Source organism: Prionailurus bengalensis, chromosome B4 (assembly GCF_016509475.1).
Source record: "Prionailurus bengalensis isolate Pbe53 chromosome B4, Fcat_Pben_1.1_paternal_pri, whole genome shotgun sequence".
Taxonomy (NCBI): Eukaryota; Metazoa; Chordata; class Mammalia; order Carnivora; family Felidae; genus Prionailurus; species Prionailurus bengalensis.
In genome coordinates this window covers 38592235-38610969 of record NC_057358.1, presented here as the reverse complement: position 1 = coordinate 38610969, position 18735 = coordinate 38592235, and the positions used below count along the sequence as shown (strand labels likewise).

At 46.9% G+C, this 18735-nt stretch overlaps 1 protein-coding gene across 1 annotated transcript in view; it reads right to left on the bottom strand.

Annotated features, from left to right (window-relative positions):
* Nucleotides 1–287: 287 nt before the first annotated feature.
* The window catches only part of PRMT8 (protein arginine methyltransferase 8), a 97888-nt gene continuing 79440 nt past the window's right edge, over nt 288–18735 (bottom strand). Inside the window, exons 7-10 of the mRNA XM_043564954.1 lie at nt 16684–16799; nt 10927–11077; nt 1970–2091; nt 288–1192 (exon numbers count right to left, since the gene is read on the bottom strand). Of these exons, the coding sequence (XP_043420889.1) occupies nt 1109–1192; nt 1970–2091; nt 10927–11077; nt 16684–16799 (473 nt within the window). The 3' untranslated portion in view covers nt 288–1108. The remainder of the gene's footprint in view (nt 1193–1969; nt 2092–10926; nt 11078–16683; nt 16800–18735) is intronic.

Sequence of the window (18735 nt, the reverse complement as noted above, 5' to 3'; positions counted from 1 at the left end):
GTTGGCCTTCCTCCAGGCTACACGTAGCCTTCCATTCTAGAGCACTCTTGGTTAGCTCCTGTCCTCCCCCCCCCACCCAACTTCACCCCTAAGTCCCTCTCCCCACCCTGTGAGAGTTTGCAGGGGACATGCTGTTGGACCAGTCCTGACTGCTTCTACCAAGGCACTACCTTCTGGGAGCTGGGAACAGCATCTGTTGCTCCTGTGATCTTCCATTCCAGTGTGGCCTCTGACCTCCTCCCAAACCCTCCCACCCCAGAGCACCAGGAACACAACCAGGCCATCGCTTCGCTCTCATGTGCATTTATTGAGTGCCAACAGAGTGCGTGGTACTATGCTCAGGGTTCAGAGCCACAGTCTAGTCAGAAGAAGACCAGAGCTAGTACAGAGAACGTTTCATAGCTGCTTAACATCTGTAAAGGATGGGAAGTGGGGAGAACTAATCACAAAACAAATTCCTATTCGAAAGCAACAGAATCTCCTCTGAGAGTAATATATATTCTATGCGCGCGCACACACACACACACACATACACACACACACACACACACACACACACCCTGAATGAACACAGAAATATACCCACGTGGTTGTATATGCATGCATATACAGGTGTGGGTAAATAAACTAATGTATATGCTGTACACGCACACGCACACACACGCGCACACGCACACCACCGCACAGACAGGTAATCTGGCTTATGCTATCAAAGACACTATGTCTCCAGGTTCTAGTGAAGCAATCTGTCCTAGATGCCTGCAGCATGCAAAACTTGGAAGTTCCAGAGATTCACAGTTAAGGAGGACAAATGGGTATACGTGTATACTTTTCCATCCTCGGGGGGCCCCAGCCACAGCACTGGAGGTTGCTCTTTGTCGGCGACAACAAAGCCTCTGTGAAGGGCTCCCAGAGCAGAGCTGAGGAACTGGAAGCTCTCTGTCCAGTGGCCCACGGGAGCCCTGGTGAGTTCACCAATCTTCAAGGCAGAATTTAAAAACTCTGGTTTTCGAGAGTGTAGTCCTGCAAACGGTGTTCCTTGTTACAGAGCCGCAGATCGAGGTAAGAGTTTCTCTTCTTGCTCGCTGTCTGCAGCCTCCCACGTATGCTAACGCATTTTGTAGTCATTAGATACAGATGTTTCACACAGCTGTCCCTTAAAATCCAAATCTACCGTGAAATCGAGGTCTCGCTACAAAAGGAAGAGCAAAGGGTCCCAGCATTAGTGTGGTAGCAAAGGCAAGCACCACCCCCTCCCGCAGGCAGAGGGATGGGTAACTACAGTGTTTCTAAGGTTTTCTAGCTAAGGGGTTCCCACAAACAGCCCTCGGGAATCTATTCTAGTGCCTCATTATCCACACAGGAAGTTCTTTGATTCCTAACCTAAAGCCTTCCTGTTATAATATAGAAATGTTCCCTATGATTTCATCCTGAGAGAAAACAGAGTGGGGTGGTTTAGTCTTCTGTGGCACAACCTTCAAAGCATTCTCTAGATGCTTTTAATACACACGCTTGCACCCGCGGTTGCTCAGAAAGAATCGCACGATCCCTGACCCACCAGGCTCGCTGAAGAAACGTGAACCAAACATCTTCCCGGCCACCAGAAGCTGTTATTTCCTGGGTTGGCTTGTTCTAAATGAGCTGAAACCCATGGCAACAGCCTCTGTGCCCAAAGCCCCTCGGATGCAGAACTGGAGGCTAAATGCAAGGAAGGCTGAGAGTCCAGAGTGGGTCCTCGAGAAAATCTATCACCCTTGAGTTTTAAGGGTCCATGGTTGGAGGCCTTCAGTTATACGTAGTGAGATCCAAACCCGGCTTTCTACTGCCCCTCCCCAAGTACCTTGTCTGGTTGTGCACAAGGCACTTGGGGCACCAGGGTGAGGAGGTCCTGGGAGCTCCAGGGAACCAGCTCCACAGGTCCCTTCTTCCCTCTGACCCTGTCCCAGACAGAGACTGCCTCAGCACTCACCACATTTTTGGCATTTGGCTTCATGGATATGGTCCCATAGATTTCTTCCCCCCTCCGGACAGTGAGGTAATCTTCCAAGTAGAAGACAGTCTGCTTCCAGTGGGTGTAGGGGGCATCGGGGGCTGAGGGGAGAAGAAAAGGGAGGTGGGAAGGAAGAGTCAGAGAAGATGTCTCCAGAAGGACTGAGGCTGAGACCTTGCCTAGAAGTTGCTGGGCTTCTTTTGGGATTCACCGAACCAACTCCCAGCACTTGTGTGGGTCAAGGCACCCAGCCCCTGGAGCCTGCCTCCAACCCCAGAAATCCTCACTCAGCCCCAGGGCTCCGCCTTCCATCAAGATCCCAGATCCTCCAGGCTGCTGATCTTAGCTAGGAATCAGAAGAGAAAGAAGCAGGTATTACAAGTTCCTTCCAAGGGGTGGGATGAATACCCTCTCACCAACTAAACTCATTAACATAAAAGAATCTCAAAAGGCTACTGTTTTTAATTAGTTCAACAGAGTGAAGACGTTCAGACAGCGTAAGAGGGAGATTTGTAGAGTAGACCATCCTGTCTCCCCTTAAATGACATCAGGTGTGCAAATTTCTTAACTAAACCCATGTCCCACCAACACCCCAATCCTACATATAGGCTTCCCTGCCACTTCTCTGCCCTAGAACTGAACCTGGTACCCTTGGCCCACATCTGTTGTGGGGTTTCATCTGTGTCCTCCTAACTGGATCTAAAAGAAGTAAGGGATATTTCTCATCCCACAGCCCCACCACTGGTCCATAGCTCACTCTTCCTGCATGATCCAAAGTCACACCAATCCTGGTAACTCCCTGTATTTGCCATTAAATCCCATCCATCCTCTCTCGGCACACTACATACTCTACAACCAGAAGAGGGGGCCTGCTTATGGGCCATCTTCCTCAGCAACAACTATCTTTGGAATACTTTTCCCTCCTAGTCCACCAGTCTCTCCCTTCCTCATCCTTCAAAGTCACTTCCTTTGGGAAGCGTAGTTTGGCCACCCACCCTGAGCTTTGGTTAACACAATGCCTATCATACTGCAGCATAAATACCTTTGTCTTTTTTCAGCTGTGTGCTTCCTCCACAAGACTGCAATTTCCATGAAGGCAGGCACCATGCCAGACTTGTTCACTGTTATATCCTCAGTGCCTACCACCACACTTGGTAGATCTGTAACTACTACACTTATAGATGGCAAAACCCAAATAGTAGACACTTTGTTATGCCTCAAGGTACCCATAGATGTTCAATTACATTGGAGACCTTGAAAACTATAGATAGTAAAAGAACCCATTATAGTAAGATCCTCTTGGCCCTTCAGTCTCTTACCTTCCTCCACCTGGATGTAGGACTCATTAATACTGATTTCCTCTTTGCTTGGGACAAGAGCTAAAAATGAGAAGACTTGGGGAGAATAATAATAAGTGCCTTTCAATACTTCAAAAACTGTCACATAGAAAGACATATGTGGCCTTATATATGGCATTGGAGGCAGAACAAAGGCTAGTCACTGGGAGTTACTAGAAGGCAGATTTTTAATTCACCAGGAAAAATTAGGGCTGTTCTGCAATCATCTGAGCTACCTGAGGCCCAGCTTTGAGGTGTTCCTATAACAAACACTGGAGATTTATCATGCACTGAGTCTGATCAGATCACTTCTAACAAACCCCAGGATCTATTTCTTACAAACCCCAGGATCTATTTAAAAGGTAGTGAAGAGTCTTTCTTTGCCCTTTACAATGAACTGGCTTGATCAAATGTCAGTGATCTGGTTAAAGACTTGGGTAGCCTTCAATGTATGCATTTGGGAAATCAGTGCAAACTCAAGGTCATGGCAGGGAAAAGCAGCCTGAGCATTTGGAAAGGCTTGAAGGAGGATCATGAACATGCAGTCTGTGGCTTTTAGATCCTAGATACCCAAACATATCCAGCTTCATGGCCTCTAAAGCATATTGCTGTCTACAGACAAAGTCCACCTGTCCCAGCCCCTTCCCTGCCAACTACATCTAAATAAATTGTCAAAAGATAGTCTCTGGTGTATACGGAGAATGGCAGTGTATGACTGACAGCACTCTCGCCCCCACTTCCTCCTACACCAGCTCAGACAGGTGTCTCTCCTGTTCTTAAAGACCTTCAGGCAAGGGGATTCAAGCAACTTCCTTCTGTCACCTAATCAGATGCCTTATGAGAGTCCCAGAGATTCACTGGCTCAGGTTTGGCAGCCATCAAGCCTAGGTGTGTCTGGTGGTGGTCCAAAAAATACACCAGCCTTGGGTTGGAGAAAAGTGGGTTTTTTCTCCTTGACAACATCAAAAGTTTGAGAACCTCCCCAAACATTTCTGTCATGGGGTCCATCAGCCATGGACTAATCATCTAGACCACTTTTCACAATACTAATTCTCCATCAAGGTGTCCAGGAGAAACTGATTAAAATTCAGATTTCTCAACTCTACTCCTAGAGACTTGAATTCAGTCATTCTGGGGGATGTGAAGGGAGCAGACTTGCCAAGACTTAAAAATCCCCCCCCCCCCCATGTATTGTAGGCACAGAGCATGGCTGAAATCCCTTTACAAACCCACTCTTTCGCATCTAATAACATCTCTTTGGTGGGCAAGAGTGGAAAGAACATTTAATTAGGCAACAACAGTCCCAGTTTCATGCCTCCATGTTGCCTTGTGTTTGCACTATGACCCTGGGGCTCATTTTATACACCTGCAGAATGTGGGGCATGATATCTATCTCCCCAAGTACTTTGAGAATCAGATGGGATGAGAAGGGGGAAAGTATATGACCAAATCTCTTGCTGTGCCCAAGACAGCTCCAGTTTACTTGTCTTCCTAGCATAACTATTAATAGCTTTCCTTTTCACTATCAGAAGTGTCTTTAATTGAAAGATAAATATGGTCTCCCTACCATAACACATTAACCCCATGTTAGGGTATTGCTAAACCATTGAATTATGTGGTTATAATCATTATGGGAGGTGGCATATCATTTTATTTATCCATAATCTATGGCTCTGACCTTCAAAGATGTTCTACATCACTCTAGTGGTCTAGAATGTCCTGGGGAAGCATCCAGAAAGGTGCTAGGTGCAAGGGTGAGCACCCAGAACAAGGCTGTGGATGACATCTAGAATTCTCATCAGTAAATAAGTCTTTCCCACCCTACCCTGCCCCAGCTATAACCTTCTAGATCATATAACTTTCAGCATTCCCTATTATGAAGATATATTTATCCTCTTAATATCCTGACCCCACATGCTAACCTCCCTTTTTCTCCCTCCCCTTCACAGTCTCTCTGGGTTGTGGGTTATGGACAGCTTTTGTTCTATATTTTACAGTGAGTATAACCAGTACTGCCCCCAACATTCCAAGTACATATGCACTTATTCATGCATGCATTCCTTCATTCAACAGACATCAATTCAGGATGCCTATCAGTTCCCAGATATGGTCCTAAATTTGGAAAACAGTGACCTCTTCAGCCTTGCCTCCCCCTCACATCCTATAGCCTAAATGAGAAGACTCTCAGGCAGCAAGGTCATCCTTGTGACCAAGGATGGGAATGCAGAGCTCAGGGGGCTGTGGGAACAAATGGCAGGGGCTTTCATAAGAAGATTTTTCCTGGTGCTTTTGGAAAGGGAGTGGAATCCTGCTTCTTGTTTCACTTCACAGTGGCTAAGTGGCTGGTAGCTTTGCTTAAAATTTAAAACTTTTTCTAGCTATAAATTTACAATTTATATTGCCCAGGGAGATCAGAAGCTTTTTAGAGAATGAAAGACTGTGCACCAAGAAGCTTCTCTGACCTGAGACAATGACTCACTGTCACCAGATGGCAAAGCAGGAAGGGGCTGCTAGGCATCTAGGTCCAACTACATCATCCATAATGAGCTTGAGGCCCAGAAAGTAACTTACTCAAGACCTATCTCCTTTGTCTGGCCGCCCTACCTGGCTGACTCCTGGAAAGACTAAGACTCTACCCCAGGTCTGATTCTACTCAAGCCACTGTCCCTCCGTGCACCCCCAAGGGTCCCTGCCCCCATCCACTGAGGATGTGTCCAAGGGGAGGGGCAGCTATGCCCACTGGCTGGCACAGCCTGGAACCCTAGGTTCCTGTGCCCATTTGCGACAGCTTCTGCCTGGAGCTGCAGAGAGGAGATGCCAGAACCATTAACAGGGATTGTTTTCAAGCAGCACAATACGTGATGTGCTTGTGAGTTGGCCCCTCCAGAGCCAGCTGTGGCTGGGCTGAGATAGAAAGCTCAGCTGGCAGTCAGTCAATGGGATGGGGGCACATATGGCAGGTTACATGCTGCATGCAGTTCAAAAATAGCTGAGCCCAAACAATACAGTGTACAGACATACACATAGATGGGATAAAACTTTTTTTTAAAATAGCAAGGGGATAAAGAACACAGAATTCAGAATAATGTTCATCTAGAGGCAACATGGGGGGTGATGGGTTGGTGTGGAGCCTCCATTTAGTTAGGTGGTGAGCACACAAGGATTAATTATGTGACTGTGAATTAATTTACTTATTAATTATAAATAGTATCATTATATTTATTAATAATGTACTCTGATTAATATTTATATTCTAATTAGTAGCAGTTTATTTCTTGATATCAACTAATATATTTACATTCTAAGAACAATAATACATTTTTTTCTAGTTACTAATGTGTGCTAGTTAATAATTATTTATGTCCTAATTACTGAGGCAGTGGTGAGTTCACAGGTGTTCGTTATAAATAAAAGTGAACTGTGCCTGATTCAATGATGTCATGTACCAAGAATTAGGATTAATTCAATTCTGAGCATCTGAGGTCCTTGAAAACAAAAAGCAAATACTCTTTTCTAGATGGTCAAAGTATAGAGGATCAGAAAAGCCCACTGACAAACCCACACTACCTTGTAAAAATGTTTGCTACCTGCTGGAAGCAAAACCCCATGTGGACATTCCCCAGGTGGCTGAGGAAGCAGTGAAACAAAGTATCCCCCCAATCCTGATCTCTATGTGGGAATGCTGCTGTGAGAAGGACCTATGTCAACCAGAAGGCATAGGCCTTGATGAGAAAAGGTAGTAAGCGGATGGAGTTAGCTTTCCAGTTGATGTGAAAAGCATCAACATTGGCCAAATTTACAATCTTCTTGTTCAGGCAGCCTAGCACAGAGTCAGTGGTTCTCAAACTGATTTGTGCATTACAGTCACCTGGAGGGCTTGGTAAGACACAGATTTCTGGACCCAACCCCAGAGTTTCTGATTCAGAAGATCTGGGGCAAGTCGTGACAATTTGCATTTCTAACAGGTTCCCAGGTCATGCTGATGCTGCTGGCTGTGGACTACATGGTGAGAACCTCTGCACCAAGGCATGGAAACAGGCAGTGCAGGACCTCTGGATGACCTTTCAGACCTACGTTTCTGGGGTTCTGTGCAAAGAGGAGGTGATATAATACTATAGCTGTAAAAAGACAGACAAGGGGTTCTTGGCTGGCTTAGTCAGTAGAGCGTGAAAATCTTGATCTTGGGGTTGAGAGTTCAAGCCTCACATTGGAAGTAGAGGTTACTTAAAAATAAAATCTTAAAAAAACCCAAAAAGACAAATGAGCTCAGACCTTGATCTAGACCCATGGTCTTTGAGCCTCTGAAATATAGTCCTCATCGTTTCTCACAGGGACTTGTGACGAACTACAGTGGGAGTATGACCATAGAACAGGAAGAAACTGACCCAGTGGGCTGGAGACTTTAATACGAAGGGCAAATCCTCATTATCCCTCAGGCAGCCAGGGGCTGAGTCCTTCGATTCTGAACTTAAGTTTAACCAGGACTCCTTCCTGTGGGGCATCAGGAATGTTGTTCCCGCCATCACAGTGCCAGAGAACCACCTCTGGGCAGGGGTGGGACAGCCTGTCTGCTTGACCTCAAGGAATGGAAATAAACTCAGGGAAGGGAAACCCCCAGCTGAAAGCTATGGGCTAGATCCTAGGCTTTACAAACACACAATATTTCCCAGAGTATCCCTGCCACCCTTTCTCATCACCTGTAGCAGGGCAGACCCCGGTGGAAACATCATCCTGGAGATGGTAGAGGCAGGGCCAGCTTCTGTGGCTCCATCCCTGGTTTCCAATCACAGCAATGGTCCTCAAGCAGGCTCCTGTTCCACCCTCCCACCACTGCCACACCCCACCACTGTGAGGCTGAGTCTTACTTACCCTTCAAGGTCCAGGTAAAACCTCCCTTCTCCCTCCTAGCCATCCCTGCCTACCAGGAAGACAATCTCTCCTGCTGCCACTCTGAGAAGGGGAACAGCTAAAAATGACCAAGGTTGGGGGCCTCTGGTTTTCCCCAGGACAGGGTGCACCAGCACTGGGCCAGATGTTAGAGACCAGAAGATCATGATCTTGGTGGTCAGGAGACACCAGTTCTGGAAAAAAAACCTTTTTTTCTTGGAGGGGTTGGATAAACCTCTTGCCCTCTCTGTTAATAGGTCAAAGAGGATCAATCATTGTCACCAAGGCTTCAGGAAGTGAAGAATCATGTCCTTGGACTCTGGTAGAGCTCACCTACCCTTGGCACATGCATGCTGGCTTGCCCCTAACGACATGCTCCTGCTTCCCAAGAAGACTTCACATGCGTGGCCAATAGGAACATGTTCCCAAGAGCAGGACTCAGATCTTCATATACTCATTTAACAGTGATCTGTTTAGAACCCACTACAAGCCAAACACTGCTCTAGAAGCCCAAAGTGCAGAGATTCATGAGATGTGATCCCAGCCCATGGGGAGACTGAGAATTGCAAACAGAGTGAAAAATGTTGAATAAGCTACATCTGACATTGAAATCCTGTGTAGTTGTTTCAAAAACAAAAAATAAAAATAAAATAAAATAAAGTAGTTATGTCAATGAGGCTGTGAAAGTGTCTCCAAGGTATATTGTTTTTTTGTTTGTTGTTTTTTTTTTGTTTGTTTTTTAAGTAGGCTTCAAGCCCAGCATGGTGCCCAACATGGGACTTAAACTCACGACCCTGAGAGCAAGACCAGATCTGAGATCATGAGTTTCTTGCTTAAGTATGCTTTCTAAGGTTTATTGTTAAATAAAGACAAGGTAGCAGAGGGCAGTGTGTTTGGTATAAGTCAACCCATGTTTTAAGAAAAGTGTAGTTTGGATGTGGTACCATAGTTGAGGGGATCTGGGTAAAGGGTTCACAGGACTCTATGTACTATCTTGGCAACTTCATATGAGAAATATTTCAAATAAAAAGCAAAAAATAAAAAGTGGTTAACATATGCTTCTGGGGCACAGAACTGGGCTGGAGTGGGAAGAGGACTTTTTCCTTGACTTTTTTTTAAAAAAAATTTTTTTAACATTTATTTATTTTTGAGGCAGAGAGAGACAGAGCATGAACAGGGGAGGGTCAGAAAGAGAGGGAGACACAGAATCCAAAGCAGGATCCAGGCTCTGAGCTGTTAGCACAGAGCCCGACGCGGGGCTTGAACTCACGGACCATGAGATCATGACCTGAGCCCAAGTCGGACGCTTAACCGACTGAGCCACCCAGCTGCCCTTCTTGACTTTTTTATACCCTTTTTTTTTTACATTTCCATGACAAACATAAGCACAAGATGTCAGAAAGCCCCAAGAAGAACTCCTAAACTTAACCAGGAGTGAAGGAAGGGATCAAGTAATATCTGAGCTGAGAGATGAGGCCTGTGCTGGGATTGTCCAGGTGAGGAGTGGGCATAGGGGAGGTGTTTGGGGCTGAATTGTGTTCCCTGAAATTCATGTGCTGAGGCCCTAATCCCCCTGCACCTCAGAATATGACTATATTTGGAGATAGACCCTTTAAAGAAGCCTTTACAATAAGGTCTTTTGGTGGGCCCTAATCCAATCTGGTTTGTGTCCTTTTAGAGTCTCCTCATACAAATACATAAATGTCCTAATCTCTTAGAACACCAGACAGACACCAGGAGTACATGCCCTGTGAGGACAGAGAGAGAAGGAGGCCACCTGCAAGCCAAGGAGAGAGCCTCAGGAGAAAGCAAACTTGCTGGCACCTTGATCTTCCAGAACTGTGAGAAGTAAATTTCTGTAGTTTAAACCACTAGCCTGTCATACTTTGTTATGGCAGCCCTAGCAGACTACTGCAGGGAGAAAGGAGATGACAAGAGCCTCTGACAAAAGACCCTCTTGTCCCCGTGAAACACCTGGGTGGACAAAGGGTTGGCATGTGCAGAGGCAATAGCCTAGAGACTTAGGAAGCCTTTCTAAGTTCAGGGGACTGTGAGGTGCTCAGTGTGACTGGACCCTGTGTGTGGTGCAACAATGAGACAGGGGAGGAAGGCAAAGCAAAGGAAGGGCAGTGAGAAATGAGTTGGGAGAAGTTGGTAGGGGGCCAGGTATGGTGGAACCCCCACTTACAGGGCAAAGACATGTGGGTTTACCTGCTTCAGGCAATGAGGCACCTCTGAAGGGGGGCTGGGAGGGGAGCTCAGGTGGTATTTGGGGAACAGTGTCAGGAAGGATGGATTGGGGCGGAAGGAGACAGAGAGACATAGTCTGCAGCCTACCGAGAGATTCACTGAATCCTGAAGTAGGGCACAGTGGTGAAGATGGGGAAATCTTATCACACTCTGTATCCTTACCCCTCACACAGACTATGCCTAGAAAATGTTCAATGAACAAATGTGCCCCTGAAATTGGGCTTCCCCCCTGCTTCTCTCCACCGAACACATACTCTCAGCTCTGATCATACAATATACACTTTCATTTACCTTCTCCTTTTGGCAGTCAAAAGTGTGGGGAAGTGCTGGAGAAGGCTTACAAGATGCTAAGCAAGGGCTTATGCCCCAGGTCCTTTCCCCAGGTCAGGCCAGCCCTGGTCACTTCCACAAAGCCTCAGCATGGAGGGTGGGGAGGGTCTGGAGTGCCAACAAAAGGCTCACCTGTGGAAAACCCCATTTTCTTGTGGCACTTGGTAAATTCAATATTAAAATAGGTGACCAGGGCGTGGATGTAGTCATTTCGCTGTATCTGCAGGCAGAAGGCAGATGTGAATGACAGCTCTTCCGTCTTCACCGTGTAAATGTCCACTTCCTGTGGCCCAGAGAAAAGAGAATGCCAGACACTTAGCATCTGCACTAGGTCTGGGTCCTGGTCAGCAGCTACATTCCCGTGGAAGACCACTGCTCTGGGGCTACCATTTACTCTTGGGATGGATCCCCAGGCCCACCCACCACCTCCCAATGACCTCATCCATCCTTTCTTAGGGTGGGGTATGCTCAGGCAATGGTGCAAACACATTTGAATCAGAATGTGAGGGCAACAGAATTAGGAAGGTAAATCTGCTGGGGATGGGGGCTTATGGAGCAGAGGGTGGAAAAGGGAGAGGATTAATGAGACAGAACATTCCTGAACCCAATCTGAACAGCCTCAGAGCAGTCCACCTCAGCACTGCTCTGCTCATCTAGTTGTTCTCAAAGTGCGGTCCCAGATGATGGGCATTAGCATCACCTGGGTGCAAATTCTGTATGGGTGGGGTCGGGAGGGCATCTCAAACCTATGGGATCAAAACAGCAATTTGTACTTTATCAAACCCTCCCAGTGATATCAGTGAACCAGATTAGTCATTTCCCAATTTTTTGATATTCAAGTTCCCAGCAACAGGAGACACCAAGTATTATCTTAGGAGTGACGAACTGAGCCCACCTACAGTCACAGACTAAACTAAGGGGAGCCCTGCTGACCATCTACACCAAACCTGAAAGGAAGGAAGGAAGGAAGGAAGGAAGGAAGGAAGGAAGGAAGGGGAGAGGGAGGGAGGAAGGAAGGAAGGCAAGAAGGAAAGGAGGGAGGGAGGTAGAGAGAGAGAAAGGGAAAGAGAGAAGGAGAGAGGGAGGGGGAAGGAGGGAGGAAGGAAGGGAGGGAGGCCGGAAGGAAGGAAAGAAGGAAGGAAGGAATGTAGGAAGGATGGTAGGAAGGAAGGAAGAAAGAAAGAGAGAAGGAGAGAGAGGGAGGGAGAAGAAGGAAGAAAGAAAAGGGAACAATAAGAGGTAAGAATTTTTCAGTTCTGGCCAGGAAATGGAGAGCACAAAGAACTAATAATTCTAACAATTTCAGCTGGGAAGTGGCTGAAAATCAATGTTGCGTGGGGAGCAAGTATAATGAAAGACAGTTTGCAATATGCTGTTCTTTTCTGTGTGAAGGATGCTGACCTGCTATTTGCTGGCTCCAATGAGACAGGGCCAACCTTCCAAGGGCCCTAGAGGCATCCAGACAGCTTTCAGAGGACTAAGGAAGCTTCCCATTGTCGGGGGTGTGTAGCAAGGACCTCTGTCCTGAAGACTTTGTAAGAACCAGACAGATATCTGTGTGCCTGGACTGGTTCCCAGGGGCTCTCCTGAGACCCAGATGATAGAATACGTTGGGGATAATTAGAAGAGGGGTCTGAAGGTGGGGAAACAAGAGCAGGGAAGACACAGAGTGATGTAGCAGAAATGGTTTTTATCTCTACATATTTCTAGGATAAATAAAGGAAAGGCAGATGCAAAGCATCCCAAGGCACTCAAAAAGAAGTCCTGCCTCCAAGGGGGTGGACAAAGGAAGAGGTGCAGTCAAGGGAGAAGGTCAGATAAGAGTCCTATTGTGGTCTAGGGTGTGCAGCCATCACATCCTCTGAGGGAAGCTGAAGCTCTGACCTATTAGTTGGGAAGAGAGTGGAATGCAAATTTAGGGGGATGGGGAGCTCCTCAGTGATGTCACCTCATCAGTTTTGCTGTGCTTCTGGAACAAAGGATGGGGAACAAGAATTAATGGGATGGGAAGCCCTGGGTTGAGCATGTAGAATTTGATGGGATTAGAAAGCCAGTCTCCCTTCATTCAATGCAAGAGCCTCTTTGGTAGCATTCCTGGGAAGTGGCCCTCTGATGCTTGCTTGGACACCTTCATGGATGATGTATTCACTACCTGCCAGGCAGCTGATTCCATTTCCTGACACCTCCAATGCACAGGTCCCTCTTCTAAATGAGTAAGGAGAGTACACACCAGTCTCTGTAACTTCCACCCATGGAATAAGTCAAATGTCTATTCTAGCTCACATGGGCCCCCTGAACATTTTCTTCTCCAGCATAAACTGTGTCTTCTTTTTTATTCACTTTGCATGAGTCATGATTTCTGACTCTGTCACCCTTCTTGTTTGGGACATACTTCTAGCAGCATCTGATCTCAAAGACCACACTGCTGGCTCAGACTTCACTCTGGCCAAGCCACCTCCCCCCACCACATCCTGCTCATGTTCCTTTTTTCCTTTTGTCCTGGGAACTGAGTGTAGGGTCATCCATCATATGTCATCCTGTTAAGTTTGGGTCATTGCTCCTTTTTAAACCCAGCACCTGTTAGTCATGACATTCATTATCCCTCTGGTCATGTATTATCCACAGTTCTTTCCAGCTCAACAACTCAGAGCAAAACGTGATTAACTGTATCTTTGTTACTGGCATCAGCACAGTCCACCAGGCTCATGGTACCTGCACTCATGGACTACCATCTCTTTCTTAGCCAGGGCCAGACAGCCAGGCTCCAGGCTCTTTCCAAGGTTCTTGTTATCTTTCTCTCTTGGTCCCCTGCCTCCAGCCTAGCCTGGCCTTTCCGCCATACTTCTGGCTCATCTCAGCAGCCTGGCCCCCACCATGAGACTGGAGCCAGAGCAGGGGATGCCCATTATTGGTCTGTGTACCCATGCTGTGTAACCTAGCACCTGACACCTCTCAGTCTTCTCCTTACAGGTCTCCCTGCTTGACAATGTTCCTGCCTACCTCCCCCAAAGCCCACCCCAGACCTTTCCTCTAAAGCAACCCACTAATCTCTCAGATCCATTCAGACTGTGCTGCTCCCTGAATCCAAACCCTTCCATGACTTTTTATGGGAAGACCTGGGAAGTAGGCTCTGTGACACATTTGGACCAGGCTCCTTTCTCTTGTCAACTCTCTCACTTCTTCACCACTTTCGGGGCACACACACACACACACACACACACACAGACACACACACACACACACACACCACACCCGTGGATCAGGAATTCCACCTCCACAGGGTCCTGCTCTCAGACATGTATCAACCACTGTCAGCTATCCTGTGTTAGCTGACAGTGTTCACTAGGTCCTACAGACATTTGCATCTTAATAGGGGCTTCTGAAGGAACAAAAGCCTTCAAGACAGAAGTAATGAAGCTATACATTAAAATGAAGACAATGGAGGCAGTTGGTCTTTTGGAATGGGGGCAGGGCCATCTGCAAAGGTGGACAGCTGCTCTGGGCTTTGGAGGCACAGAGGCCCCTCTGGGCTCAGGCCCACCCTCCTATCAGAACCAAAGCCTACAGAGCCAAACCCGGTTACTCTGGCTTCCTAGATCCCAGAGCCCCATGCTGGAAGGTTTCTATCTTCCTGCTGCAGCAGTATCTCTGACACCCCAGGAGGACTTGGCCTCCAGCAACCCCCATGAAAGCTCCATAGGTACCAACTACTGAGAAGAGCCCCTGGCCGCCATTATCCCCACCACTAAATAATGTTACAAATGGATGTCTCAGAGCGGAGGTCTGGTCAAAACAGAGTCTTAATTATAATAAAGTGTTACACTCTAAAACGTTAATAGCGATGAAAACAGCAATTAAGTGTGTGAAGAAGGGCAAGTGTTTTCCCAACAGGCTTGACAAAATGTTGCTTAGCACATTAGCAACAAAGCTGACGGAGGGGCTCTCTTGGTTGCAGAAGAAAACACAGACAACTCTTATCCTTCTCAGAAAAGAGAGGAAGGAAGGTTACTGCACGGGGATGGGGCAGAACCTCAGCACAGAGCTCCAGGCTCGACACACACTCATAGCCACAAGGAGTTTACAGGAGTGTGTATAATGCCCTCACTGAGTTTGTTTACTTTGTCTCTGGCTGCACTCAGGTATAACCAGGTGAAAGAGTCTTACTAGGAGAGGGGAGAAGGTGGTGGGAAGGCAGAGTGGCCTTGGAGGTGGGGTGGGGGTGAAGCATCATGTGCCTGTGACCTACAGAAGCACAGTGTCCACACCCACCCCACCCCACCAAAGGCAGAAAGCAATCTAGGGCCCAAGCACAGTAAAGGAATTATATCTTCAAGCTGATTCCATTACATGCAGGTGCCTAATGGTTACATATAGCTGCTACATGTCATTTGGGCAAATTCAGTTGCACCAGTAGATTTCTATCTATTCTACAGTACTTACAAAAATGTTTTGTGTTATGGGTGGGCTTATTTGGGGGTGCACTTTCCTGCTTCTTCATTGGGGCAGGGAGAGGGAGAGGCTTCAGGGACAGAGGGGCTGGTAGGAAATAACTACAAGAACACGTTTGCTTGCAATCAACCCTGCCTGGACTTGGAACGGACCAAGTTAAGAAGTAGTGAGAACACCATCAACAGAGGGCCCAAGACTTAGCTCCCAGCTACACCTCCTAGGCAGGATGTTACAAGAGGGAGGCAGCATCTGATGAGTCTCATCTGTGTGAGGCTCATCTAGTTTTATTTGTCCTCAGAGGTCCCTTCTAAATGCCACAGTGACACTATGGACCAAGAGTTATGGTTCTTCTTAGGAAGACTGTGCCGAGGCACAAAGGACAGTTCTCCCTTGGCAAAGCAGTGGTTTACATCAGAACTTCAGAAACCTCTCCTCATCCCCAGTGGCCCTATACTCTTCCCCTTTATCCATTGAAAATGCTGCAGGTCTCCAGCTGAGTACTTCCAGACAGGAAGTGACATGTACAGGACCAGAGCAGGCAAGTATGTTTTAGCAAGATGAGGGCTGCATGGGCCAATGAATACTTACAGAGCGAACCCAGATTTTTAAACGAAAAAGTTAACTTCAACCATATTAAAGTGATGTCTTTCTAGATTTTAAAAAACAAATAGTCATTTATATGGTTCAACATAATATATTAGCATATATAAATGCAAATACTTAGAAAAGGGGCTGGAAATGTCAATACAATGTGTAAACAATATTACCTCCAAGAAGTGCATGGGGCTGAGAAGGAGGAGAGGTCAAGGGGAGCTTTTGGTTTTACTCTATCAAGTTTGATACATTTGAATATTTAATCATAAGAATGCACTAAGGATCGGTGTGCTGAGGATGCTGACCAGCTGCTCATCATATGCACTGAAGAAAGCCTTGTAAGAAAAGCTGTTAGAGCCTGTACAAACAAGACTACTCAGGAAGGAGGTTGAGTAGCTCTGTCTGTCTGGGTCACATGTAGACTTGGAGGTGGGAGTATAACGAAGTTTACAGCAGATTTAGGTATTGGATTTCTTTCCTAAGACGGCCATCCACTTGTGAATGGAGTAGCTTCCCCAAACCTGAGCATACCCTCCTGCCTCTCCTTTGATGCCCCCTCCCCCACACCCTTCCACTTGCATCACAAAGGATATAAACTGATTCCTTCCCCTCAGCTGTGCCACCGTGGAGTCCAGTGGCTCTCTCTCTGGCTCTGCTCAGTGTGAGCACCTTCTTGTGACAGGCAGTAACATTGGGATGCCAGAGGCTCCGGCCAAGGTGGCCTTGCCTCACCAGGCAGGGGGTGTGCAGGAGCTGGTATTGCCTTTACTTAAGGCCCACAGCTTTCCAGGGTGGCACAGCTGGATTCCCAGCATGCTTGGGCCCAAGCAGAATGAGTCTGCAGACCTTTATTAAACAGGCATTGGTCACCACTTGTTTTGGATCCACGATGTCCACCAGGGGCTCCTTCATGGCGACATCCCGGATACAGGTCATATCAAAGCCATAGACATTCTCCCACCCTGTGAAAACAGAGTGAGACATGAGGGCCAGCAGCAGGACCTCCAGAAGTATTCCCAGCTCTCCTGAATACTAGAGCACAGCATGCCCAAGAGAGCAAGGGACAGCTCATGTTCCCTGCATCAGAATAGAAAAATTGCTTGTCTGGGTGGAGAGCTTGGCAGTATGTACAGATCTCACTTGATGGTTAGGAAAACTAAAGATCAGAGGGGCTGAGAAACTTCTCTATGGCCACACAGCTAGAATATCACAGGAAGCAGGTCTTCCACAGGCCAAGACCAGAATCCAAATTGCCTGACTCTTCCTGTGTCTACTTTCCTGTCCCTCCCTCTGAGCCAAAAGAGTCTCCTACAAAGTCTTATTTGCCATTGACGTTTCTATCTTGGTGCCTTTGTTCAAGCCGTTCTGCATACTTAGAAGACCCATCTTTGTCCCTTCTCCTGACCTCACCCACCGAACCTTTAACAAAGCATGAAGAAACATGGGCTCTTAAAATGGTATAGGCTAGTTTGAATCCCAGCACCACCACTTACTGGCCAGGGCCTTGGGCTAATTCCCTAACCTCTCTGAACCTCAGTTTTCTCAACTGAAAAATGAAAGGGGAGAGTGGGTCCATGAACATCTTTGCCTTTCTCATATGCCATGATGCACTCACTAGGAATCCATCCCATAAGAAATAAACCCCAAGTAGTGCACAACCATCCCAGTGGTGCTCATTGGCCCCTTGTAGCTGCTCATAAGGTGCTTTGAGAGGGAGAAAGATGTAGGGTGCAGGGTTGGTGAGTAAATGAATGCACATCTAATGGCCTAAGATCATCCTTAAATGGTGATAATCATTGCTACCATTGATTGGCCACCTAGCTCAGGCTAGACTCTTCATTTTTTAATGTTTACTTACTTAGAGAGAGAAAATGCAAGCGGGCAGAGGAGGAGAGAGAGGGGGAGAGAGAAAGAAATCCCAAGCAGGCTCCACATTGTCAGTGCAGAGCCCGAAGTGGGGCTCCATCTCATGAACCCTGAGATCATGACCTGAGGCAAAATCAAGAGTCAGACACTTAACTGACTGAATCACCCAGGCACCCCTAGACTCTTCATTTAATATACCCAGCAACCTCAAGGGGATACTTCTATCTGACAGTCAAGGAAACAGGCTGGGAGAAGTTGGCATCTGGCTCACACACAGTATCTGGGCCAAGATCACACTCAGAGAGATGGTGGAGCTAAGGCTCACCCCAGCTTCTCCCCTGACTCTTCAGCTGCAATGACCCAGTTGTGACAGCAACCAGGAATGCAATTTCCTTTCCTTGTACTGCAGAGGGTGGCCTAAGCAGAGATTTTAGTTACTGAGCAGCTGAATTTCATTTGTCTGTTTATTCAGATGAGTCTAGAAATGCATCAAAGTAAAGATGCTTTTCTCAAAATCTTATGGGATTAAGTTTCCTTTTAAAATGTGCATCAAATAAATGTTACCTTAGGGAACTATGTTTCTGTATGTTTAGGAGAGGAGGTATGTGAAGAGGGAGGTGGGGACGGTCAGCTGTGCCTCTTTGACTCTTTTCTAAGGCACACAAAGACCTTCCTCAGGGAGAAGAGGCAGAGAAAATCATCTCCCAGAGGACAAGCCCTTGTGAATTCTGGCTTGAGGATAAGATGTCAGTCATATACCATTAAATCACCTAAGGTTGGTGCCAAATTCCCAGTTGGAATTTACTTTTGGAGAAGGAAACTGTTTGCTTGGCAATGGGACATGTTTCAGAGAAGACCCCCTTCTAGATTCTGGAAATAGCTATCTGTCCTCTCTCCAGACAAAACATTTACACTAAACACGCTGCCTTCATGTAAAATCCTTCCTTAAGGAACCTGCTGTCATGTTCCTGTTCCTTCCTCTCTCAGCCCTGCCTTAAGCTGAGGTGTAGGGCAACTGTTGGGCAAATATCC